The sequence below is a fragment of the Mauremys mutica genome, chromosome 2 (assembly GCF_020497125.1).
Source record: "Mauremys mutica isolate MM-2020 ecotype Southern chromosome 2, ASM2049712v1, whole genome shotgun sequence".
In the NCBI taxonomy this organism is placed as follows: Eukaryota; Metazoa; Chordata; order Testudines; family Geoemydidae; genus Mauremys; species Mauremys mutica.
The window spans coordinates 96,428,357-96,454,595 of record NC_059073.1 but is presented as its reverse complement, the minus strand read 5'-3'; the positions used below and the strand labels follow the sequence as shown (position 1 = coordinate 96,454,595).

Genomic DNA, 26,239 nt, shown 5'->3' with positions numbered 1-26,239 from the left:
GTGTGCGCGCGCCGCGTGCATGTTCGTCGGAAGATTTTTACCCTAGCAACACTCGGTGGGTCGGCTAGGCGCCCCCTGGAGTGACGCCGCTATAGCGCCGAATATATACCCCTGCCGACCCATCCGCTCCTCAGTTCCTTCTTACCGCCCGTGTCGGTCGTTGGAACAGTGGAGCACGGCTTAGCTGACCTCCACTTCCCTAGCTACTCGTAGTTTAATTCTTGTATATATAGTTCAGATTTATATAGTTGTAGTTAACTTTATTCGTTTGTACGATACCGAGGTTCCGATCCATTCCATCTTGTACTACCTCTGGTCTCTCAAACAGTGGCGCCTGGTGTGGTCATCATTAAGGGTACACTTGGCAGCCATCTCTACCTTCCACCCAGGGGAGAGTGGCCGCACCATATTCTCACACCCTGTGGTTTCTAGGTTCCTCAAGGGCTTGGAGCGTTATACCCCCAAGTTCGCCACCCCGCCAAAACCTGAGTCTTCAACCTGGTTCTAACCAGTCTTATGACTGCCCCATTCAAGCCACTGACAACATGCTCACTAATATACCTGTCCTGAAAGACAGTTTTTCCTTGTAGCCTTTGCATCGGCCAGACGAGTCTCTGAGCTTCAGGCTCTCACAGTGGACCCACGGTATACTGTGTTTCTCAAGGGCACGGTGCAGTTGTGACCACGTCCGGCCTTCCTCCCCAAGGTGCTGTCGACCTTTCATATCAACCAGGATATCTTCCTTCCAGTCTTCTTTCCGAAGCTACACTCATCACGAGGGGAGCACATTTGCCCTCCCTAGACGCATTCTATCTCGAGCGGACAAAGCCCTTTCGTAACGCCCCAACTCTTCGGTGTACTGGCAGACCGGATGAAGGGCCTACCTGTCTCTTCCCAGAGGATGTCATCTTGGGTGACATCATGCATCCGCACCTCCTGTGACTTGGCCCATGTTCCATCGAGCCACCTTACTGCACATTCCACCAGGGCTCAGGGTTCTTCTGCTGCCTTCCTGGCTCACTTACCCTTCCAGGGGATATGTTGTGCAACTACCTGGTCCTCAGCCCACAACTTTGCCTCATTGGTTCAACAGTCCAGAGATGATGCAGCCTTTGGCTCAGCAGTTTTGCATTCTGCAACATCTCACTCCGACCCCACCGCCTACGTAAGGCTTGGGAATCACCTAACTGGAATGCATATGAGCAATCACTCGAAGAAGAAAAGACGGTTACTCACCATTGTAACTGTTGTTCTTTGAGATGTGTTGCTCATATCCATTCCAGACCTGCCCTCCTTCCCCACTGTCGGAGTAGCCGGCAAGAAGGAACTGAGGAGCGGATGGGTCGGCAGGGGTATATATCCTGCGCCATAGCGGCGCCACTCCAGGGGGCGCCCAGACAACCCACCGAGTGTTGCTAGGGTAAAAATCTTCCGATGAACGTGCACACGGCGTGCGCACACCTAACTGGAATGGATATGAGCAACACATCTTGAAGAACAACAGTTACAACAGTGAGTAACCGTCTTTTTTCCTTAGAGCCCTCTGTTTCTTCCCAAGTGCATATTCGTCTTGGCATCATGATTAGTCCTAGGCTTTTTTTCTCCTACCTCACTTTGGGTTGGCCTTCAAGAGTCCAGAACATCTTTAGTTCTCTGCACCTACTGGATAAGATTTTATCACTAGGGGCAATCACATGATGTTAGCAAACTTTATTTTGATTTCTGCATGATTTGACCAGTTTGGTCTCCAATAATTACTGTTACAACCTTATTTTTTTCCCTAAAGAACCTTCCTGGACACCAGCCACTCTGTTACTGTGGATCTCCTACTGTCTTGGAATCTAGCTGTCTCTCAGCTTTCTCTTTCTCTCCTGCAGACTGTGTTCTGCTTAGTAAATGTTCTGCTTACCGTATTGTAGGAGCTGAGTAATATAGTTATGCTCAGATGCAGGCATCCTCATTTTCTTGTGCAAGGGATAAGTGGTGAGACAAGAGGTGTGTCATTCTGCATAGGTATTGAAGCCTTTCCCTCAACATGCAATGGTCTAGCCAGATGCCACCTGGCCAGTGCCTGGGACTGAAGAAGCAACTCTGTTCCCCCTGCTACCTCACTTAACATGCCCTGGATAGCTATTACACAGCTGTGACAAATAACTCGATAGTACAGTATTTCCTCTCAAGCGAAAACTCTTTTGTTCTCTGAGGAAGGTGAGAACTAGCTAGCTAGCTAGTTCTGGCTAGCTGCCAAACCGCAATGTGGGATGGTGCTGGCCAAAAGCTCAGAGAAAAGTTGGTAATCTACCAGTAGAAACAGAGAAACACCTAAAAACACCCCATGGAAGGATAACTAACTGGGGAAAGAAAACAGGTGTGAATGGTAGTTCATGGCCAGGAGGAGCAATATAAACTTCCCACACTCACAGTTGCAGGCCAATGAGATGCCCACGCAGCCTATAAATGGGCCAATCAGGCTCTGAGGGTAGGAACTAAAATCCACCTACTCCACTCAAGCTCTGCCCATGAAGCTGTCAGGAGGGATGCATGGGAGGCGCTGCTATTCCCTCCCAAACTAGCCAGGAACCCAGAGATGTATTTCCTCTTCCATCCCAGCCAAATCTCCTCACCACATACCTGTAGCAAATAGGGTGAGGGCTGCAGTGTCAAAATTGTTTTAAGATACATGTTGATTTTTTTCTATGCTTGTATTATGTAAAAAAACTAGTCCAACCAATTTTATTAATGCATTCCTGATCAATTCTTATTAACATTAAGCATGAGAAATTTCATCTCAAAAAGAAATATTTCAAGAAAGATATGAAAGGGTTAATATAAAGAGTTATCATGAACTTTGATGCCTTCTATTAAGGCTTACCATAAATCACCCCAGCTCCATTGATTTCAATGGGGCTTGGCCTCTATTCACCAGTTACAGATCTGACCTGATTTATTTACAGTTGTTATTTCTGACACCATTCCCTTTTGCAGAAGACTCAGAAGTCATCAGCTCAGATTCCAATGTTTGTTGTAAGAAACTAGTGAGCTGCACATTTAAAAATTGTTGTTTGTTTGTTTATTTATTTATTTTGCTGTTGATCTTTATGGTCCTTTTGACTCATTTTCCTGAGTAGCGGAAGCAGCCTGTTGGGAAGGCTAGTCAGCAGGCAGCTTATGCTAGCACACAACAGTTTGCATTGTCAACTACTGTGAAGGGTCTTGCCAATATCAATCATGCTGTATAGACAGACCAGGTTGTGCCATTCATCAACAAGAATGTACTACAATGGTTCTATTCACTAGAAAATATTATGCTTAAGCTCCTGATCCAATAAAGCACCTGGCTTTAAGCATGTTAGTATTCCTGTTGACTTCAGGGGGACTATTTATGTGCTCAAGTGCTTTGCTGTATTGGGGCCAAAGTGGGTATGTTTATTAGAGTGCCTGTGGCATGTATGTTCTTGAGTACGTCTCTTTCTCTCAGTAGAGGTTTGATCCAGTAATGTGAAGAGTGCTTCCAAAACTTGTTGATCACCTTCAACTGCCCTGCTCTTATCGACTATAGGAGACATTCTGTGAATCTTTTAATAAATGAGCAAGAATATTTCTAGATCTGATTTGCATACAGATTGTGTACCGGTATAAGTATTTTGATTAGGGTGTGATTTTTTTTTAATGGAGTAGTTATACCAGTACCCTGTGACCCTGGAACTTCTTTGTGCCAACTGGGTGAGGGAATGGGAGGCAGGTCCATGGAGTTTTACAGGGATCCCCTGGGTCAAATATATGCACAATAATTCACAAAAGTATGGCATGTGAGATTTCTACTGAGCACTGGGCATCATAATTATCTCAAAACCAATGTATAGATAATAGCTAATGAGTTGGATATCTATACTGGAAATTATGTTCTCAATGGCTTGGAGTTTAGATAAACATGGTGACATGCCTCATACCAGTTCCTTCTAGGCAGAGGGTAATAGACACTATCTCACTGGCTGGGAATTGTGTATTGTCTGCTTCACAGTATAGCTCTATTTACATACTGAGCTAAAATTTGAAGCAAGAGATTGTGAACTATAAGAGAGAGGATATTTACAGGAAGAAATAAAGCAGCAGGAGGGAATATTATTTACGAGTAAAGAGAGTGGATTGTTGGAGTGTTTCGGGGGAGCAGAGGTACCCCCTGGCATCTTTTCACTGAGGAGGCAAACTGGCAGCGTGACTTATCTCATGAATGGAAGATCAACCCTGGTTGAAAATTACTGCAAGGTCTTTGGGGTGAGCATTGATCTGTAAAACATGAAAGTGGGAAATTAAATAAATCTAAGTTCCAGAATGTGAATTATGATTTTATTTTATATGTAATCATCATTTGTTTCCAATATTTCTACTTGCTATCATTTGAATCTTTACTTTTTGTTAAATAAACTTTTGCTTGGTTTCACTACAAACATATCTAAGTGCTGTGTGTTAAGGAGCGCTGTGATCTAAGAGGAAAATTGTAAGCTGCTACTGTGGAACCAGCAAATCTGTAAAGTCTGTTTCTAATGGGCCAAGGCTTGGACACTCCAGGGAGATGCTCAGAGGGGTTGTAGCAAGCCTATCACTAACCTACTTGGGGAAAGTAGAGCCTGCTTTGGCTAGGAGGGGAATGCTTGTGTTTCCTCTGGCCGATGGAGTCAGGGAGCTGACACAAGGCAGGCACAGATGAGGTTTCCTCATGCTAATGGCAAGTGGTAGCGAGGTGTCTCACAACCCTGGTTACTCCCAGGAAGCATCACAACCCACTAGTGTGGACATAGTTATACCAATAAAAGATGTCCTATACAAGTGTAGTTAAATCCCCTTTCCATACCAGAAAAAGGTATAAGTACAGTTACACCAGTATAACTGTATCCACACTGGGGGGGGTTGTATCAATATAGTTAAAATGGTACAACGTATTCATGTAGACAAGACCTAAGAGTTCATCCTTTTATATGTATGCATATTTTGAACAAAGCTGAATCAGAAGACAAAGGTGCTAGTTCGGGAAAGTTTGGAAATATTCAGGTTTCTGCACCCATCTGTGTGCTTGGAGGCTTGTGGAGATGTTGTTACCCAAGGCCTCATTTCTCTAGAATACAGTTTCTCAACCTGTGGACATGAACCAGAGGATGGTGCATCCATCCTGATTGCTTTATGGCTAGAGCTGGTGGGATATGTTTGAAATAGTGGGAATTTTGGTGAAATTTGTTTATGCCCAAACTTATGAAATGTCAAATAAGACCAGCTCTAATGGCATCCAAGGCTCCAGTACTCTACGGTGTTCTCCATGGGCAAAGCCCTGTTATATTCTATGGAGCTCTCTGCTGGTACAACTGTTAACCAGCTTGTCGTATCAGGTCTCATAGCTTCCTTTTAAAAAATAAATCAATTCATAATACAAATCCAACATTTAATATAGAAAGCATTGTGGATGATTAAAAAGAGCTTTGGAGTTAATTGCCTTTTTTAAAAACATGGTGGTTTGTGGGAAGGTGTTTTTTAGACAATGAATTAACAGAATAAAATAAAATAAAATAATAATAATAAAAAGAGATTCTGCTTTACAATTTTGGCTGCTTCTCCAAATGACTTACAATATCAGAAATTCTTCTTGGATACAATCTTATAATCAGAGGTGTTACCTTGCTAAAATAATTTTACAGCACAATGGATTGGAATACCCAACGTAAAATTTTGGACAATATCTGTGGGCATCAGTAAGGATTTCCTTCTCAGCTGAAGATTGTCATCACTTAAAAGAAAATTTGAATAGCCTTGTTTCTTGAAATTATGCAGTGGGTTAGACTGTAAATATTGATTCTTAATGTCCTTTCCTCCTTTTATTTAGGAAATCCAGAACAAGTTTCTGAAGTAACTGTGTATGTTCAAGTTCTTGATGTTAATGACCATGCTCCAGAATTCCCAAAACACTATGAGATTTATGTGTGTGAAAATGCAAGATCTGGACAGGTAGGAGGCTGAAAATTTGTTGTGTAACCATATTGTTTCCCTTTATAGTGATCTAAGACATTTGGCATAGGGTATTGCTATTTGCTTTAACCTATTTTATTTCAATATTACAAATGCAGGGTAATAGTATAGAGTATAATATTTCTTTACAATAAAAGCAATATCCCTGGAAACCAAACAAGGAAACATAATCTTAGATAGGTAGAGAATGAAACTGTTAAAAAACACCACAATTTTAATACAGTTTAATGTCACAGAGACAAAATCCTATTGGGACTGAGATTCGCTGCAATTGTGTATACCATTTGGAGAGGATTATTCATTGTCTTTTGAAATACAGTTAGGTCTAAATCTTTAATTATGCACCCTGATCAAAAGCCCATTGAAGTAAATTGAAGTCCTTCAGGTCCTGTTAGCATATTTTAATGCTTTAACTAAAAATGCAATTATACCACTGTAGTAAATAATATAATGTACAAACAAAGATTTATATGATCAATATTTTTTTTCATTTGTTCATAATTCAAAATGACATTTGTTTCCTTTTCTGAAGTTACTACTGTTGCATAATAATGTTGTGTGCTGATGAATTGCTGTTGTGTTCTGCCCCAAAGATTACTTCTTTTCAGGAGTAAGTGAAGAAATCTCTGAATTTGCATATAATTTTTACAGTGCTCTGGAATCCTCTAGGAAGAAAGGCACTGCTGAAAATAATGATATAAATTAATGAGTGAAATCTCACCATACCTATCTGAAGTAGGAAAATAATATTCACCATATTTTACAAATGGGAAAACTATAAAACAGATTTGTTAAGTTACTTGCTCAACACCAAACGCTCTTGGAAGGAATAATAAGAAATTGTTACTGAAATGCATAATTATCACAGTCAATGATTATGATGTTTTACTTAGCTTAATGGTATAAGAAAGAGATTGTTATGGCTGATGTGTAACATACATTTTACCTTCCTTTACTTTTAACAAACTGTTTTTGTAGGCTTTCCAGATAGACAGACAGACAGACCACTGAAATCAGTGGAAAGGTTTCCATTGATTTCAGTTGACTTTGATCAGTCAGTCAAATACAACCTCTCTTTTTGGCCATCTTTCCGTAGATCAGGGCTTATGGGGCCATCACGATAAGTTGGAGTGCTTGAGGTAGCGTCCCCCCTATTTATGTCTGAAAAAGGTGTTGAGGGGTATTTTCACTGAGGGGCTCCTACCTCTGGAAATTGCTTCCTTCCTTAGCCTGGCAGAGCTGGAGTTTGTTTACTTTCATGGTGCACTGTAAAGCTTACCTATATTCTCAGGTTTTTCAGGATGGGGAGGAATTATTGAAGAGGGAAAGTTCCTTATGCTGTAGGATTTGGGGGATTTTATTGTTGACGTCAGTCCAGTTTGTAAGTGAAAACAAAAAGCAAACATATACCAATACATTATTTGTGAATGATTCAAGATCATAAAATGGCCATATTTTAGAAAACGAAGGAACTATAACAATAAATAAAATAAAAATGACCTTTTGCTTAGCCAAACACAAAGACAGTGGGGTGATACTATAGCTTATATCTAAGAAAAATGCTAACCTTGAATTACGTTTTCTTTTCTTTTTGCCAACCCCCCCCTCGATTATTAAAAAGTTCTCAGTCTATTTTTAGCAAATTACTTTTGCTCTCATTTATCCTTTGTTATGTTATGTTTCCTTGTAAGAGTTACAGATATCTTTGGTTTAGCCCTTGGAAGTGGTTCAAATAAAAGAATTGAATTTGGGTCCTTGGGACTATCATCTGAAAAGATAGCTTGACAATAAAAATGAATGTAAAAGAAGATGGATATTTTTGGCTATGGTCCAAATCTATCCATCAAGTTTTGAGTGGATTTTTCATTATCCATTTTATGTTATAGTTCTGCACCTTCCTATAATCCACACATCAACTGCATCGTAGCCAGGAAGGCAGCTTCCTTTTGCACATCGAGAAACCACTTTCACTGCACTACCAGTATTAAATCCATTACTTTCAAAATAACTTGAGCATGAAAGATGCTATATAAAATAAAATACTATCCTATTATAGCTATTTCTAGTATCAGATCTAATAGAATAATATTAGTAAACCCTGTGGCTGCTGGATTCTCTTTGGATTCACATTGGATCTCTTTGACCTTACAACTATATATATAAATCATAGGCTCATCCATTTTAGGAACTTGTTGACCACAGTGTGACAGTTTTTCTTTATTGTTTTTAGTACAGTAGTTACAAACTCTGTTGAATTCTATACCAAAACCTATAGAAATGGCCAGTAAGCAAAATGGACCAAATACATCCCTGGTGTAGGACCACAGATGTCATACCAAGAATGAATTTGGCCCAGTCTTACTTACTGAGCATTAATGAATTGACTCCAGCTCAAAACTGCAGCTTGAGAGCTTTAAATGTACTACATCAAATGACTTTCTGGGATAGGGTAAGTGAGTTGAGCATCCAGAATGTGTCCAGTTAGTTGTGACTCCTAGTTTTTCTTCATATCAGGCAAGAAGCAGATTTCAGCTGAAGACAAGCTGCACTGAGTTCACCTACATTTTGAATTAGTGCTGTCTTCTCGAATGTATATTTGTTTTGCATGAATTCCTATAATTTTATGATCACATATGAACTGACTTTGATGTTGTAATTTACTTTGTAATTTTACTTATTGGATCCAAAAGCAGAGACTATGTAATCTGCACTTTGAATTAGAGATCAGAAAAAAGCCATGTATTTACCCAACTACTTAGCATATAATAAAATAGCCGGCAGTTACAGTGCAAGTGAAGAGAATGTATGTGATATTAGCTCCCTATAAAATGAATTATTGCACACACACACACACACACACCTTCAAAAGACTACCAAATTGTATATAGAACTGGATGTACATAATTCAGGTTGAAAGTGAGCAGTTTGCAAAAATAGACCATTCCTAACAAGCCATGTTTTAAAAGAATTTTTGAAATCAGGAGAGAGAAATTAATGGGTAAGACCACATTTATTATTTTACCTTGGTATGTCTATTGATCATGTACAAGTAGCACATAAAGAGCAGTGATAAGAAAACAGGGAGGAAGAGAAATGGGGATATCCCTAACTGCATCTGCTGATGCCTGGGAATCCAGCTTCTGGTATTTTGAGAGGGTGTGTACTATGGACCAAGTTGTTGTATTGTAATTATGGTTAGCTAAAGCGTGAGCTTTTCCTGACCACATAGTTGAGGCTGATCTGGTAGAGTGTGCTCATAGAAGAGTTGTCCAAAAGTGGAAATAATTTAAATGAATTTTAAGGATGCAACTTGTGAATAATTTCAAACAATGAATACAGTGGATAACTGGTTGTGGACATTTAGCAAAACTTCTGGCATGCCCATGGTTTACCCAGACTGACAGCTTCATCTACCTCCAACAAATTTGGCAAAAAGAGCTGAACTTTTGTGTAAAGAATCAGTGGGCTTGGCCACTCCAAGGAAAACCCCAAACCACATCTCTAGGGGAACAAATAATGGATACATTTCAGTTTAAAAAGAAATGCACATTTTCAAATTGGCTCCTAGATTATTAGAGCTTCCAGATTAATGAGCCTCGAAGTAACACAATTCATGACAATTAGATTTAAATCCAATCAGCTAATACAACCTTATAAAAGCAATACCTAACCTCCTTAACTTTTTTTCTCACATCAAACACATAGGCTTTGTAGACCTTGATTCACAAGCAGTTAGCGCAGAACTTCTCAAACTGTGACGCTGCCTTTACTGCACTGAGGTGCCAGCCTGTCCCAGGTTAGATACAAACAAGTCTAGGGAGACTGGAAAAAGATATATTTTTTTTCTTTCTGGATCATTTTTACTTCACGATTAGAAAAATCAGAGATGTCTGTTGCACTCATAATCCTTTATAGACTTATATGGTTGATGCTGATTCCTAGTAGAAATGATCCAATAAGAAATACAGATTAAAACATTTCCCTGCCTATATGTTGACAGTATTCCTTCAGTTCTAGGATGAAACTCACAAGGTACATGCATATGCTTAGAATAGTCATAAAGAGGCAGGTTTCCCATTTACACCCCCCCCCTTTTTTTCCCTCTCCCTTTTTTCTTTTTAAATAGCACAGACATAAACGAGGACAAAGTCAGCCTGTTATTATTCCAGACTGAAAATTAACTTGTCAAAGAAGTATTAATTTTGATTAGTTATAACTAATGCTGTGTGGAAAAAAATATATACAGATGCACACATTTATTTATACATTATTTATTTATCTAGCTATCTATACATGAATTAATAGTAAAATAGCAAACCAGCTCCATTGATTTGAAACTGCAGATATTTTGAGAATTCCAAACATGATGGATTTGTAATGTTTTGGTTCCTGATTAGATGACTATGTTACTAATCAGCACAATGCAATTGCAAATTGAGAGTATCACAATCAAATATATAATTAATAGTTTGTGTGATGTTGCCAATCTTCAATGAGCTCCACGTGACCAGACTACATTGTCTTTGTGGAGCTCACCGCTGCATCAGTATCTAGGTTAGCTATATAGTTAGCCAATCATGGAATGGAAAGAATGCCATATGACATGATAACTACCAATAAAGCACACTTTGATAATTATGAGGTACCAATTTTGCAATCAAATAGTCAAACATTGAGGCTCAACTTTCATTTTTCTTGAAACTCACATTAGTAAAGTTCAAAAATTGATGGAAAATGACCATGCAACTGCCATGAACACAAACAAATTGTAATTTGCTTTTGAATTTAAGCAAATATTTGCTGAATACACACAGCCATACAGTTGTGTCAGCTATAGGCATTACCATCAAAACTGCTGAAATAGCCACTTTAGTGTTGAGTACATGATAGAATAGCACGGGAAGTTGGACCATGGCTCCCTGTCCTGTCCTGGTTACGTGCATAAGCAAAGGGTTTCATTCTCTAGTTCTGTCAATATTGCACTGTCTGTGACAATTAGATTCACTTTTCAAAAGATAATCTTGTATCTATTCTCATAGTAGTGTTGAGGGAGCAGCTTTCCCTGCTATGATTGGGGCTAGCTCACTCCCCCCTTTCTGCATATTTGAATCACCCAGGATACTCTCTAGTTCTGAGAAAGGAGGAAACATATGTAGAGGACACCCTTTTGTCTGATGTGGGAGACATCCCATGCATTAGCAATCAGGGCTCTAGCACTGCCACAATAAGGCTACATAGGACTTCTCTTTCTCCATAGGATCTTTACACAGATGGCAGATGGCTTGCTCACATGAACAAGAGGGAGTGCCAAGAATATGGGGCACCCACAACAGCAGCATATCCTGTTGCTTTCACAATTGCCTCGCACATTCCTTAAGTATCGTAGCAGAAAAGGCAGATATCATGATACTCCCATGATTATTATCTTGCCTAAAAGGAAATGGTATTTATGTTTATTTAGAACTTTGAGTGGAAAATATTTGTTTGGGGGGAGATTTTCAAAGACAAATGGCAGTTAGGTGCCATTGGCTAAGTGCCATTTGTGACTTTGAAAATCTCCACTGTAGCACCCAAAACAATGAGGGTCTCTCAGCTTCACTGTGTTCAATGGGAGTTGAGTGTACTCAGAGTCCTGGAGGCTCAAATCCATATACGACATGAAGACATAGTGACTGATAAAATAGTATCACGTTATTCAAAATGGACATGACATTTTCCAAAGTATCAAAGATTCAGGTCTGGATTTTTGGTTTGGGTCCTTATCCAATTAAAACATACTTTTAAGAAACCAGTCTCTGCTAATGAAAGAAACAAATTGGCTATTGTAGAGCTCTGTGAAGATCTTCATTGAATGTTGTACTTGGTGATGCATGATTCACTGAACTGATAATAGTGATAAATATTTGCTCTTTGCAAGCAGAAATATTGCTAATTATATTAACTTCAACTTGGTTGTTTATTCATGAAGATGGAAGATATTATTTTCAGAGCTAAGATGTTAATTTTGACTTTGTTCTCTTGCAAATGACAATCTGCTTTGACACATTTGTAAATAAGGCCTATTTTGTTTTCTTGAAAACCAAAACAAAAACTTCCATAATCAGTCTATCATAATTTCCAGAATCAACAATTCAGCACATGGATTTGTCGCCATCTCTCACTTACTGCCACTACAATACATCAGTTGAATGATGCTGCTGTGTTTGTGGGCTGGAAGGAAATAGCTTTTGCACTGGAGGGTTGGTTCAAATGGAGAATGATTTATTTTTCACCTTGCGGGAAAGAGGAAAGGGCAAAATATTTTATATAGGATTCTTGTTTGCGTATGAAAACTTTATTTACCCTTTGCATTTTGATTCTGGAAGCTATTTACATTATCTTAGGTCTTTAATGCTTATCTCCCTCAAATCAATATAAAATCAAGTGGCATAATGGCAGGACACTAAAAATACATTAGAAAACCAATAACCTCAACAAGATTGCAATTATATACATTTATTTGCGGCAGAATTTGTAGCCTCAGCAATTCATTATAATGTCTGACATGTATTGTGTTAAAAGAAAGTAAATCGTGTTTATTCTTAAACAGTCATGTATATCAATGCTTGCTTGCAGCTAATCCAGACCATCAGTGCAGTGGATAAAGATGATTCAGTAGAAGGCCATCATTTTTACTTCACTCTGGCTCGGGAGGCCACAAACAACTCAAATTTTACTGTCAGAGATAATCAAGGTAGTGTCATTCATGTAGCTTTTTAAAAATCCCTTCATGAAAGATTCATGCTTTAATAGTGCTCACATCACCATTTTTGTATACTTGTCCACCCATATAGAGAAATGTTTGGTGTTAAGTTTGAAATAGGGCAAAAGAGTTATCATGAAGTTATTGTATTATTATTATTATTAAAATTTGCTCATGTAGAATAGTTCTTTTAGAATCCAAATAACTTTAACCAACAAAAGATAGTATTACAGAAGAGAGAAAAATACTTAGCACAAAATCAAGAAAAATAGATTTCTATTACTTAATAGATAGTTAAATATAGCATGTGTTATGGGACATAACTTTAACTCCTAAATTGTCATATGTTGGTGTTAAGGGAGAAAAAAAAAAGAATGTTTTGCAAATAAAATAGAGAAATGCTGTTAATAAAGGTCCACTCCTTTACTCAGTTCAGCAAAAATAGAATTATAAACAGAAGTACAATTCACCAGTATGTAACTTTGCATCCTGTTACATTTAAAACTGTATGCATTGATTACTGATGACATGATATGAATGACTTCTCTGCATATCCTAATGCTGGACCATTTTGGTATTGATCCAGATGCTTCAAAAGAATGGTCACCAATCGAAACTAATCTGAAGGGAAAACTTAAGTTTAACTTCTGGTGATATTACAGGAAAGATGACCAGTTAAAGTCAGTCTTCTGAGACTTAGAAGAGCTTTTTTAAACTCAACTAAAATACACATTACTTATATTGGCTTTGCTAATTATTTTAATGTTCTGGCTAGGTGAATAAAACAATGGGACTAACTTTTGGAAAGTTCACTCTATAGGAAACTAGTTTTCTTAATGTCTCCAAAAGGAAAGGCAATGTTTTAATATGTATTTAAATTCCTGGTTCTCATTTACCTCTGACCCACTGCCAGGAGGTGGAATGCTATGTAGCATTGCCAACTTTCTAATCGCACAGAACCAAACACCCCTGCCTCCTGCCACCTGCCCCACATATTTTTCCAACAAGCTACATAGTTAAAGTGTTTCTAAGCCAATGTTTCTCAAACTGGGGTCGCCACTTGTGTAGGGAAAGCCCCTGGGGGGACAGGCTGGTATGTTTACCTGCCCTGTCCGCAGGTCCGGCCGATCGCGGCTCCCACTGGCCGTGGTTCACTGCTGCAGGCCAATGGGAGCTGCTGGAAGCAGCACGGGCCGAGGGACTTACTGGCCGCCACTTCCAGCAGCTCCCATTGGCCTGCAGCAGTGAACCACGGTCAGTGGGAGCCGCGATCGGCCGGACCTGCGGGCAGGACAGGTAAACAAACTGGCCTGTCCCCCCAGGGGCTTTCCCTACACAAGCGGTGACCCCAGTTTGAGAAACACTGTTCTAAGCTGAAATGTTTCCTGGCCAAAGTATCAGGAACACACTTGGCTCCTGTTTTGAGGTTGTGGATGCTCACAACCAAGTTTGTCTGTCTCCCCATGCACACACCCACATCTATCAGAAAGCCGTCCTTTGAATGTTGAACCTTTTGATTAGCCAGTTATACAATATGCTCTATAAGCAGCTGGATAGGATGGCAGCTGGTTGCATGGGTCCATTTCAAAGAATCAGTTAATCAGTTTGAATATGGGCTAGGTGTTTTTTTCCCCTTTCGGGTTTGAACATTAAAACAAAGTCTGCCGTCACTTCTGGAGTACTTTCACTGAAGTAAATAGAGTTACTCTGGATCTACTGATGTTAAACAGGGCAGAATTTGCCCTTTCCCGGTTTGGTTACCAACAAACACAGACATGCAGACAAACAAAACTGAATGTTTGTGAGTGGGGGTGGGCAGGGTTGTTCAATTGTTTTGCATACTTCATTGAAAAGCTGGTTTTACAAAACAAAAACTGGGGGTTGTTTTGATGAACCATATCAATATTCCAAAGTACAGAAGGTTTGGATAAATGGCTTTGTATTAGGCCCATGTTTATATTAATTTACTAAAAAAAGATGCTGTATAAACAGTCAGGAGTTGTCCCTGGAAGCTGATTTGCATGGTGCATTGTAACTGATGCTTTTTTAATCGATCGAAAGTGAAATGCCTATCCCGCACAGAACACCCTGCATTTTACCTGGTTTTGCTGATTTCACACCCATTTAAATCAGTAAATTTCTCCCCACACTTCTTTTTCCTCTCCAGTGACATGCACCTTTTCAGAATGTCATTGATTACAAATAAGGATAAGTTATTAGCCAGGTTTATTTATTTATTTATTTTTGTTAAAGTGACAAATATCTGATACAGATACTTTATCTTCTAGATAACACGGCTGGAATTTTTACAGCAAAAAATGGCTTCAGTCGACAAGAGCAGTTTGCTTTCTTCCTGCCAGTCCTAATTGTGGACAATGGAACCCCCTCACTTACCAGCACAAACACCCTAACTGTCAGCGTCTGTGATTGTGATACTGAAGCTAGTGCCCAGTCTTGTCGATTTGGAGCTTTCATGTTTTCCCTGGGTCTCAGCATAGAAGCATTAGTTGCAGTTTTGGCCTGCATACTAGTAATATTAGGTAAGAAAAAAATATTTATGTGTCCTACTGCCCTCTTCTGCTATATGCTAGACTTGATCATTTGAATAGAGGTTCCTTGGATTGGCTGAGCTATTTAAGCTGTTGTATTTATTGTGTTTCACTGATTATAAATCAAATCAGTTTGGTTTACAAGTAAAAAAAATAAATGTCTTTGTAACTGCCATCCGTGAAAATCTGGCCAAAGTGTAGGTGTGTTCCTGTATGCACATCTATCATCAGCTGTCATGAAGATGTGGAAGGCTAAAATCTTGTCTTAGCACATGTAAAACTAAAGCAGAATTTAGCCTTACAGTTGAAATTTAGCTGACAGTTCTACTGATGATGCATGAGAAGGAATAGAATCCAATTCTCTCCACCATAACTGTGTGGTTCTCTAGAGCTAAGATAATTTGTTACTGTTTCTTTTTATTTATTTTTGTTGTAAAGGAGGCAGCTATGACTCTGAATACAAACAGGGTTGATCTGTTGAATAATAAAGTGACATATTTACACAGTCACTTCTTCAAATACAACCACTCGTATGCTACTCTTTCCCCTTTTCTTCCCGCCCCCACTCCAGGGTTGATACAAATTTGAGAAGCACAGTGCTAGGCTTGTTGTCACATATACAGTGTGTGCACCTAAAATGTTTCCTCCATTTAGATGGATTCTACTAGTTTGAGATATATTCCCTATAAATAAAGGGATAGAGTATGAGTCAACCCCTTATGCCTGCACAGAGATGAAGGTTCAAGCAAGAAGCTTCCGTTTTGGCATTGCTGCGAAAGGACTGCTCACAGTAGCAGGCCCTGCACTCCTTGCACTCTGAGTGCAGAAACTGTTTGCTTCTGCTCACTCCTCAGCCCATCCCTATTCAGAGTAGAGCTAAAGCACAAGGGGAAGCAATCTGGTCCATCCAAACTTTCAATGTGAGTTTGAGCAAGACTCAAATCCAGACATTCAGGATTGTAATCCAAGTGCCTTAACTCACAGGTTGCCAAACTGTGATGTCATCTGCCCCCAAACATGCCTGGCCCTGCTCCACAAACACTGCATCAGGAAGTTCCCATTTTGATCTACAAAATGGAGGCCTTCACACAGCATAACCTTTCAAGGTCCCTTCCAGTTCTATGAGATAGGTATATCTCCATATAATAATAATAATTAATAATACAGTGCATGCAAAGTCATGTTGTGCAGAGGTTGCCATTTTGTAGATCAGAATGGCAGCCTTGCAGCATGACCTAGCATATATGATGTGTGTGAGGTCACATTGTGTGGAGACCACCATTTTGTAGAGCAAAACAATGGCGTCTTAGTGCAGCATTTGTGGAGCAGGTTCAGACACGTTGGCTGTGTGGAGATTGCTGTGCGGACACCAATTTGGCCATTTGCACCATGCAGCTCTACAAGTATCTATCTGACGGACTTGAATGCAGAAAATCCTTATCTGTGGATAGCAGCCTCATCAAGAGAGACTCCTCTCTGCTTGAACTAGTAGGAACCTGTGCTAGCCTTTTTTTAGATGGGAATCTGCACTAAGGCGAAGTCCATATCTTCTTTCATGCCACCGTGAGTACCCTTGTAATTTGAGGATAAAGAATAATTTTGCTGTCCTAGTATCACCACGCAGGGCCTTCCTAAATCCTGGCTTCATTTGCTGAAAAGTGAATTCCTCTTTCAGATTTGTGGTAAGAGGCACAGAGGACTCCTTTTTAACCCAGAGTATCTGCTTCAGTCTCTAGCAGTGAATCTTATGTTATGAACAAAAAACAAGAGTCCAAGAAACATGCTTGAAAATATGATGAGGCTTTCTTTGATTATGACTTCATCAGTGATTTCATCAAGAAAGACGAAAGGCCAAAATGCTTGCTATAACACGGTGTCACCTAGTGAAAGCATGAAGCCTAATAAGCTTAAACAACACTTCACAAGGAATACATAGAAAAATGAAGGTTATTTTTTCAGTGTCAGAAAGAAGAACTTTCACATCAACAATTGCAATTCAAGAGATCCGTGTCCATCTCTGACCATGCTCAAAAGGCATCATTTGTGGTGAGTTACCACACTGCACAGGCCAAGCAGCTTCATACAATTGGAAACACTTTGATTTTGCCAGCCGGAACTGATGCGATGAACATAATGTTTGGGGAAACTGAAGCAAACAAGCTCAGAGCCATACCACTCTCCAACAACACAGTGAAGCAAAGGATCAAAGTGACAGCAGCAGATCAATCAAACGCAGATGGAGTGTCAGAAAAACACAGATTCTTTTGCTCTTCAAGTTGATGTGAGCATTGAGGGTTGTGATGCACACTTCTTGGCTTTTGTGAAATACACGTGATGGTACATTTTTTGAAGACATTCTGTTCTTCCTCTTCCTGGACAGAAGATGGCGCAAGATGGTTCAATGTGCTACAGCTACATGCAAAACAAAAATTTACAGTGTGATTGCTTGGTGGGCTTTTGCACAGATGGAGCTCTGTCTATGGCAAGCCACAAAGCAGGTGTGCATGCCTTGGTAGAGAAATTAGCTCCATTTGCTGTGTGAACTCACTGCATGATTCAAAGAGAAAAACTAGCATCTAAAGCTCTGAGTCCAGAGCTATGTGAAGTTTTGCAGCAGGTCTCATCTATTGTGAACTACATCAAGACTCAGCCTCTTCACGTGTGTCTCTTTGCAAACCTGTGTGAAGAAATGGAATCTGATCATGATGTGTTGTTCTTTGACAGTGAAGCTTGTTGGCTCTTGAGAGGAAAAGTACTGGGATGATTTTTTGAACTGAGAGACAAGCTGCGTGCCTATGTAATGGATTGCAAAAAATACTGAGTTCATTGATTTTTCTGGGTGACCAAAGGAAGATATGCTTTCTGGCCTATGTCACAGACATATTTTGGAAACTGAATGAATTGAATACATGTCTGCAAGGAAAGAACACCACATCCTTCAACTGAGTGATCACAACACAGGAGTCACAAAGAAAATTGTTTTCTGGAAGAATAATTTGCTGAAGACAAACTATGAATCCTTCCTGAAGCTTTGCAAGTTCCTGGGTTACACACAGGTGATGGCTGAGTATCTCAGATGACTGAAGGACCAGTTTGTATCTTTTTTCCCCGACTAGGACATGACAAAGTATGATTAGGTATGAAACCCCTTTCAGTGCAAGGCTGATGCCATTGGTTTGCCAGCAGCTGAAATCAAACAGCTCAGAAATTTCCTGTGATCGATTCCTGCAAGGAACATATACTTAATGTTCTTTCCCAGAGAGCTGTGTCAATGTCATGAGATAAAAGGGAAGGTCCTCTTGTTGAACTTTAACTGGTTAATAGATAGGAAACAAAGGGTAGGAATAAATGGTCAGGTTTCAGAATGGAGAGAGGAAAATAGTTATGTCCCCTACGGGTCTGTACTGGATCCAGTCCCATTCAACATATTCATAAATGATCTGGGAAAAGGGGTAAATAGCGAGGTGGCAAAATTTGCAGATGATACAAAACTACTCAAGATAGTTAAGTCCCAGGCAGACTGCGAAGAACTACAAAAGTATCTCTCAAAACTGGGTGACTGGGCAACAAAATGGCAGATGAAATTCAGTGTTGATAAATACAAAGTAATGCACATTGGAAAACATAAACCCAACTATACAGACAAAATGATGGGGCCTAAAGAGAAAGAGATCTTGGCGGCATTGTGAATAACTCTCTGAAAACATTCTCTCAATGTGCAGGGAGTCAAAAAAGCTACCAGAAGTTTGGGAATCATTGTGAAAGGGATAGATAAAACAGAAAATATCATATTGCCTCTATATAAATCCATGGTACACCCACATCTTGAATACTGCGTGCAAATGTGGTCTCCCTGTCTCAAAAAAAATTGGAATTGGAAAAGGTTCAGGAAAGGGCAACAAAAATTATTAACCGTATAGAACAACTTCCATATGAGGAGAGATTAATAAGACTGGGACTTTTCAGCTTGGAAAAGAGACAACTAAGGAGGGATATGATAGAGGTCTATAAAATCATGACTGGTGTGGAGAAAATAAGTAAGGAAGTATTATTTACTCTTTCTCATAACACAGGAACTAGGGGTCACCCAATGACACTAATAGGCAGCAGGTTTAAAACAAACAAAAGGATGTATTTCATCAGACAACACAGTCAAACTGTGGAACTCTTTGCCAAAGGATGTTGTGAAGACCAAGATTATAAAAGGGTTCAAAAGAACTAGATAAATTACGGAGGCTAGGTCGGTCAATGGCTACTAGCCAGGATGGGCAGAGATGCAAAACCATGTCCCTATCCTCTGTTTGGAAGAAGCTGGGAATGGGTGACAGGGGATGAATCACTTGATGATTACCTGTTCTGTTCATCCCCTCTGTAGCACCTGGCTTTGGCAACTGTCAGAAGACAGGATACTGGGCTGACCCAGTATGGCCATTCTTATGTTCTTATGTACGGTCAAGAATGAATATCCTGAACTCTCAACATGCACCTCAGAACTGATAGTGCCATTCACGAGTATTTCTGTGAAGCTGGATTCAGCACTCTTGTGTCCATCAAGCCTCACTATCGATCTACCATTGATGTCACATCAGAGATTAGATGTGTAATTTCTACCTCACCGCTGGACATGAAGAAGCTGTGTCACAATACAGAAGCCCATGCGTCACAGAGAACATTAAATAATGTACTTAATGTGAAAATTCCTTGGATTCCTTGGCTGCTGTGGTGCTTTGTTGCTATCTTGAGTCAAAGGACACAATAAGCCTCAAAATAGGCTCACACAGGCAAATAATTTATGAAACCCTGTGTTAACCATTCAGCCACCGCACCTCCATCTAAATGCAATACACAGTAATCCCTGCTAGCACTAGAGTGTTCATTTTGCATTCCCTTAGAGGGATGCATCAACCCCAGTGAGCTTGTTAAAGAGCTTGTTTTATGGTTACATTGGCATAGCACATAATTTGACATGCTACACTTTCTGATAGCATGACATGGGCAAAACATCATCCATCATCTAAAGATGTGGGTCATCAAAAGCAAGGACAACTTTTTCAGTGCCTCCTTATCAGCTACTATCAGAACTATATAAATTCACCAGCACTAGAGTTATTTCACAGATGGTGTGATTTAAAAGTCATAAGTTAGGCAAACATAATTGTTTCACTGGAAGTGAAATTTTAATTAAAAAAAATGAATAGAATCCCAATTTAAAATTGATTCCACTAGTTACAAAGGGCATGATAATGAAGAGGTGTTACTGTTCTAAATCATGCAGCCATGGTATGAATTGTACTTGTTTTTCAAGCCTTCAGAATTCTTCCTAAGAAAACTATCACCAAAGATGTAACATCAGAAATGAGAAAAATCATTATAAAAAAGGTCCAATACATTTATTAAATTAACAGCCCAAACCTGTATGGATAAATATTTTCTAATATTAGAATCAAATTTGTCAATCAAATTTGTTCGGTTTGTTTTTTAAGCTTAAAACTGTATTCAGTTTCCAGCTATAATTAGTTACAAACTGAAATCATGCATTTTGGATCCCATTGTGTATTTGAAATGGACACTTCGGTTTGGGATGAAGTGAGCCAGGGTTTGGTGTGGGGAGGCGGCAGGGGGGAATGAATGCTTATTTAAAAAAATAAACAAATTAAAAATCTTTTCTATCTGAGCCAGTCGTTCTACAATCCAAGCTTTTATGTCAGTTACAAACAAGGTATTCTTACAGATAGAGCTTGCTGGTGCACAGATATGAGGTACAACATCCTCAAAAATTCTCAGATGTGCAAAACCAATTACGAGAAACTATTGGACCAGATCTTCACCTGCTTAGCTTAGCTTCATTGAAGTCAAAGGATTTGAACCAATTGACTCCAACTGAGGAGGATCTAACCCAATAACATTCTTTTTTTATTTCCCAGCCCTTCCAGTGGTTTTGATCTGGGAGAGGGAAATGAAAGCTTGAATGCAGCATTGATATATTATGTAATAAAACAAACTAGTTTCAAACAGCACAAGTAACCTGGGATTCCCTCACTGCTCCAAACTCTCATTGACCAAACAAATTGCTCCATTTCCTTAACCCATTTTATAAGTCCCTTTGTAACCATTTCCCCACCAAAAATACTACATCTTACAACCATAAATCCACACACACACAAAAAAAACAGCTCTACAAATCCCCCTATATTGCTTGAGTTTGCACATGCTTCAACATTAGGAAGTTTTACCACTCTTAAGACTTTCCAAACACATAAAAAGTCTCTGGTTCTTTTCTTTTTTCTTGTCAGTGTTTTTTTTGGCAATGCTGGTTTTAAGGCAGCGGAGGAAGCAGTCTCTATTTCCTGACAAGCCTGAAGAGTTCAGAGAGAACATTGTCAGGTATGATGATGAAGGAGGGGGAGAGGAGGACACAGAGGCTTTTGATATTTCAACACTCAGGACTCGTACTGTCATGAGAGAGCACAAGTCTAGAAGAAACATCACAACTGAAATCCAAAGCCTTTACAGACAATCTCTGCAAGTTGGTCCTGACAGTGCTGTGTTCAGGGAATTCATTTTAGAAAAGCTTAAAGAAGCTAATGCAGATCCTACTGCTCCGCCATATGATTCCCTTCAGACATATGCATTTGAGGGGACTGGCTCATTGGCTGGATCCCTCAGCTCTTTAGGATCAAGCATGTCACATGTGGATGAGAATTATGATTACCTTACTGAGCGGGGGCTGGACTTTAAACAACTAGCATGCATGTATGACCCCAATAAGAGTATAAGGGATTAGCAACCAGTATGGGGCCACATTTTCAAAAGTACTCGGCAGCCAAAATCAAGTCTGTATTTGAAAATGAGACCAATTTAAGCATCAAAATAAGTGACCAGGTTTCAAGAACAGCAGTTCAAAAGGATGGTGGATGCTGAGAACCTTTCGAAAATCTGCCTGTGAGTGTCACTCTGAGAAGTGCTGAATGCTCAGCCCTTTTGAAAGTCAGCTCTTATTCAGGTGCCTCAATACAAGCTGCGCTCCTTTGAAAATCTAGTTCCAATGGTGGGTGCTTAAAACAGGTCCCACAAGCACAGGATAAAACAAAACAAAATAACTATGGTTCCTGGAAATATTTGACCTAGCTTAGGCTTTACAACTATTTCCAAAGTTAAGGCTGACTTGGTTGGGTTTTGTTTTTGTTTTGTTTTTTCATATTAATTAACCAAAGTTAAAGCTTGCATATTTGTATTATGTTTCATAATATAAATACTATTGTGTAAAAATGTAGACACCAGACATATTTTTAAAGGATTGTCAAAAACACTTACAAAGTCTTCTATTTATTTTTTTTTAGGATAAAACTAAAGCAAATGCAGTTTTTAGCCATGTAAAAATAAAGGCCTGTTACAGTCAACATTTATTCACTATTAAATTTGAATTTTTATTAAACTGTTGGAAAGTGTGTCAAATTCCTAATTAATTTCTCAGTTAATGCATTCAAAAATTATAAAGGGCAAAAAGTATTAGGTTCAAGTCTGAATCAATATTCAACTTAAATACAATAGAATCAACCATGTTACATTTTACTGTGCATAGCGTCAAATACAATTCACGTCTGGGCTTTTTCCCCTTTTATTAAGAGTTTAAAAGATGACTGATTTCCCAGCACAGATATTTTTTTATTGTGGAATATAAAATTAGCTGCAGTACTCAATTTTATTGTAACAGTATTAAAGATCTTTAAAATGCTAAGCTGGTGGATATAAAACTTGATGTATAACATTAGATAGTAAAACACTTTAATGTTAATCCAGTTCTTCAGAAAATGATCCCACATCATTCTGAAGGAATCGAGTCAGACTTCAAAATTAATTTCCTACTGTATTTTTTTTACACAGTCTGTAGTGAGTATAAAATTGTCTCAGAACTATTCCTTTTCAATTATCTGTATGGAGGATCAACAGAAATTAATGTTCTAAAAACCATCAAATATATTCAAATGTCTGGCTAAGAATAGAAGGCTCCGCCTTATATTTATTCACCATTTTCTATTAGCTGTTTATTTTACAGTATCTGCAACATGTAATCAATTGAAACATTTCAACAGCTGAAAGCTGGCATCAGGATAAGAAAAACAGAGCAATTAGCTTTTTTATTTAAGCTCTCAGGTAAGCTCCACTGAATTACAAAAAACTAGGCAAATCTTATACAAGAAATGAAAATGCATGAAGCATAGCAAACATCACAGAGCTTGTAAAATTATTTGTTTATTAAAGAAAAACAAGGGATGTCGGCTAAGCAGAAATATGCTAGTACAGAGACCCTGTAAATGCCTGCAAGTTAAAAATAAAGCACAGGAGAAAGTAAGGGAATTAGGACACAAAGGGGTGTGTGTCCAGAAAAGAAAAACTACAGATGCTATTTGTTCTTGAACAATATTGACAAGCATGTGACTAGCAGCTGATGAACCAGCACATGTATAATGGGGGAAAGTTGTTTTTTTTGTGAGAACAATGCTAAGGTTCCTCCGTAGAAGAGTTGCCACAGAGTAACTTTAAAAGATGCATGTCAATGAAGCATTGCAATGATAGATCTAATGCTTGTATTCAATGGCACTCAGACAGATGTGACAAAATGGTTTCTAGTTAGATAATATTGTGCATATCAATCATTAGCTCCATGGAAAAGAATAGGAATGAGACAACAAATGAGCTTGTATTTGTTTGTTTTGCGGAATGGGAGTGTGAAGGGCTATATACAACTCACACAGATGAGGAAAGGACCAGAGTCCCTGTGCGGGGGTGCTAGTTCCATCCCTTGGTCCTGTCAACCATGTATTGGAGGGAGGAGACCTTTAAAAAGGAAGAAACTGCAGTCAGCTGGGAGGAGAGACCACCTTCAGCAGGAAACTGCTGGAGCAGCGCCACAGAGGAGAACTTCCATCCAGAAGATCTCCACTGTGACCCTATCAAGAGTCCAGCAAACTCCCAGAGCAAGCATGTCAGCGTGAGCATGATTCAGGAGCCCAGCCTGAGGGACTCCTTGAAAACCATTGCACAGATGTTGTACTGTTGGACTTTTTCCATTTGAGGGGCCCCAGTGAAAAGTTATTTTGGGGTATGCTCGGGTGTTTAACTTTCCTTATGATCCTCCTTTAGAAGGCACTTAAGAAGGCCCACAAAGAGGAGGGTCCCCTTGCAAGAAGTAAGAATCTGGGCCCTGTGCATGAGCCATCCATTGTAAATACCTAGGCGTGGTGAGTGTCTTCCACCATCTGGGAGAAAAACCTAAGGGGACTCTTTTACAGGGAGTACATATCTACATCCAGATTCTGAAACCGTAAGAGGTACCATACTCCACAGTTGGTCCCATTGACTTTAATTGAACCTCCTGTGGAATGGAATAGCATTCATGGGAAGAAGGATGTCAGCCTTTGTATCTCAATGTGGATTGTGAGAAAATGATCACTGTTCAATTGTTCAGACAGAGGAGTAGGATACAATCCATGTTTATGCTGATATTGCCTTTGATCCTGCTTGAGGTTGTGCTCCATATATCATCCAGTTTGAGTGTATGTTCATATAATAATTACAAAATTATTTAACTGTGTCCTACTGGTTCATTGTGTTATATATCTCTTTCTAGTAGCTGCTCCACATAAAAGGTAAGAGACTACTACTGTTACCAGCTAAAGAAATTACTCCTTTAGCTCAAGTGATAGAGGACTACGCTTCTAGTAGTGAGGGTCCTGCAGTTAAATTCCACAGTAAGCAGGGGTCATTGTAAGTTGGCACTGGAGTGGATTTCAAAAAAGATTTCTGATAATCAGGCCCAATATTAACCTTGTGGACTCATGTTTATATATGATAAAAGAAAAACAGCAAATCACTGGTCTGATAAAATGTAACAATTCCTGTGTTCCTATATGGACATGATCAAACATTATATGAGCAAACCAGGTTTAATTTGGCCAAGCAATGACTAAAGAGGGATATTATTAGATGTCTACAAATATAAGAATGTAAACACCAAGAAGAGACAGGAATTACGTAAATAGATTAAAGGGATATATAATAAGGGATAATGGGATAAAACCAATAAAGAGAAAGTGTGAATGCCAGGCAATAATTCCTGATTGTGAGATCTCTTACTCTGTGGAATATTACGTTCACAGCATAAACAAAGAGAAGTTAGATAAAAACATAAATACACTTGATGGAAAAGTTGCACCTTAACACTATTTCTTATAATTCTGAACAATAACACAAGAAAACACAGAGACAGAGCAGGCTTCTGCCTACAGCAGAGATGGACAACGCACCCCACCATTTTCTAGGCTGTCTCTTTGCATAATGAGTCTGATTTCATGCTTTCTTACAGAGCCCCCTATCCTGCACGCATGAGCAGGAAATCGCCCCTATTTTTAAAGTGATACCTTGCAATTCCAACTTAGTCATCAAAACACCACATGGAATAGTCCTCCTAAGGAAAGTCTCCATTACTTAGGCCATCTAAACTCAGACTGGACAATTCAGTTGAATAGGTACTATAACAAAACAATCCTTCAATGGCAGGAGGTCATTGGTTCCTAGTCTGGGGTTCATGACCCATGGGAAGATTATAAACATGTTTCAGTGGAATCATGACCACTCTCTCGTTCTTCATGTCTATAAGGGACAAATATATATTTATTTTCTTTTATAACATAGAGTAACAATTTGGAAAAGGTTGAGAACTGCTGAACTAGAGGACCTAATTCACATGGTGGGATAAATCACATGACTGGAGCACTGTCATGGATGGATATAAACTATTCAGGAAGGACAGGCAGGGCAGAAAAGGTGGAGAAGTTGCATTGTACATAAGAGAGCAGTCTGACTGCTCAGAGCTCCAGTATGAAAATGCAGAAAAAACTGAGAGTCTCTGGATTAAGTTTAGAAGTGTGAG

The 26,239-nt window shown here is 39.1% G+C and overlaps 1 protein-coding gene across 12 annotated transcripts in view; it reads left to right on the top strand.

Moving 5' to 3' along the window:
* CDH19 (cadherin 19) overlaps positions 1–24,779 on the top strand; it is a 184,057-nt gene extending 159,278 nt beyond the window's left edge. For 5 of the 12 annotated variants that reach the window (XM_045006464.1, XM_045006462.1, XM_045006461.1 and 2 more), the window contains 4 exons: positions 5,873–5,994; positions 12,631–12,748; positions 15,046–15,297; positions 21,600–24,778. In XM_045006464.1, the coding sequence (XP_044862399.1) occupies positions 5,873–5,994; positions 12,631–12,748; positions 15,046–15,297; positions 21,600–22,090 (983 nt within the window). In that variant the 3' untranslated portion in view covers positions 22,091–24,778. Of the gene's footprint in view, positions 1–5,872; positions 5,995–12,630; positions 12,749–15,045; positions 15,298–21,599 lie in introns of all 12 variants that reach the window. The other 7 variants (XM_045006466.1, XM_045006465.1, XM_045006467.1 and 4 more) reach the window with 3 other exon arrangements.
* Positions 24,780–26,239: the final 1,460 nt, after the last annotated feature.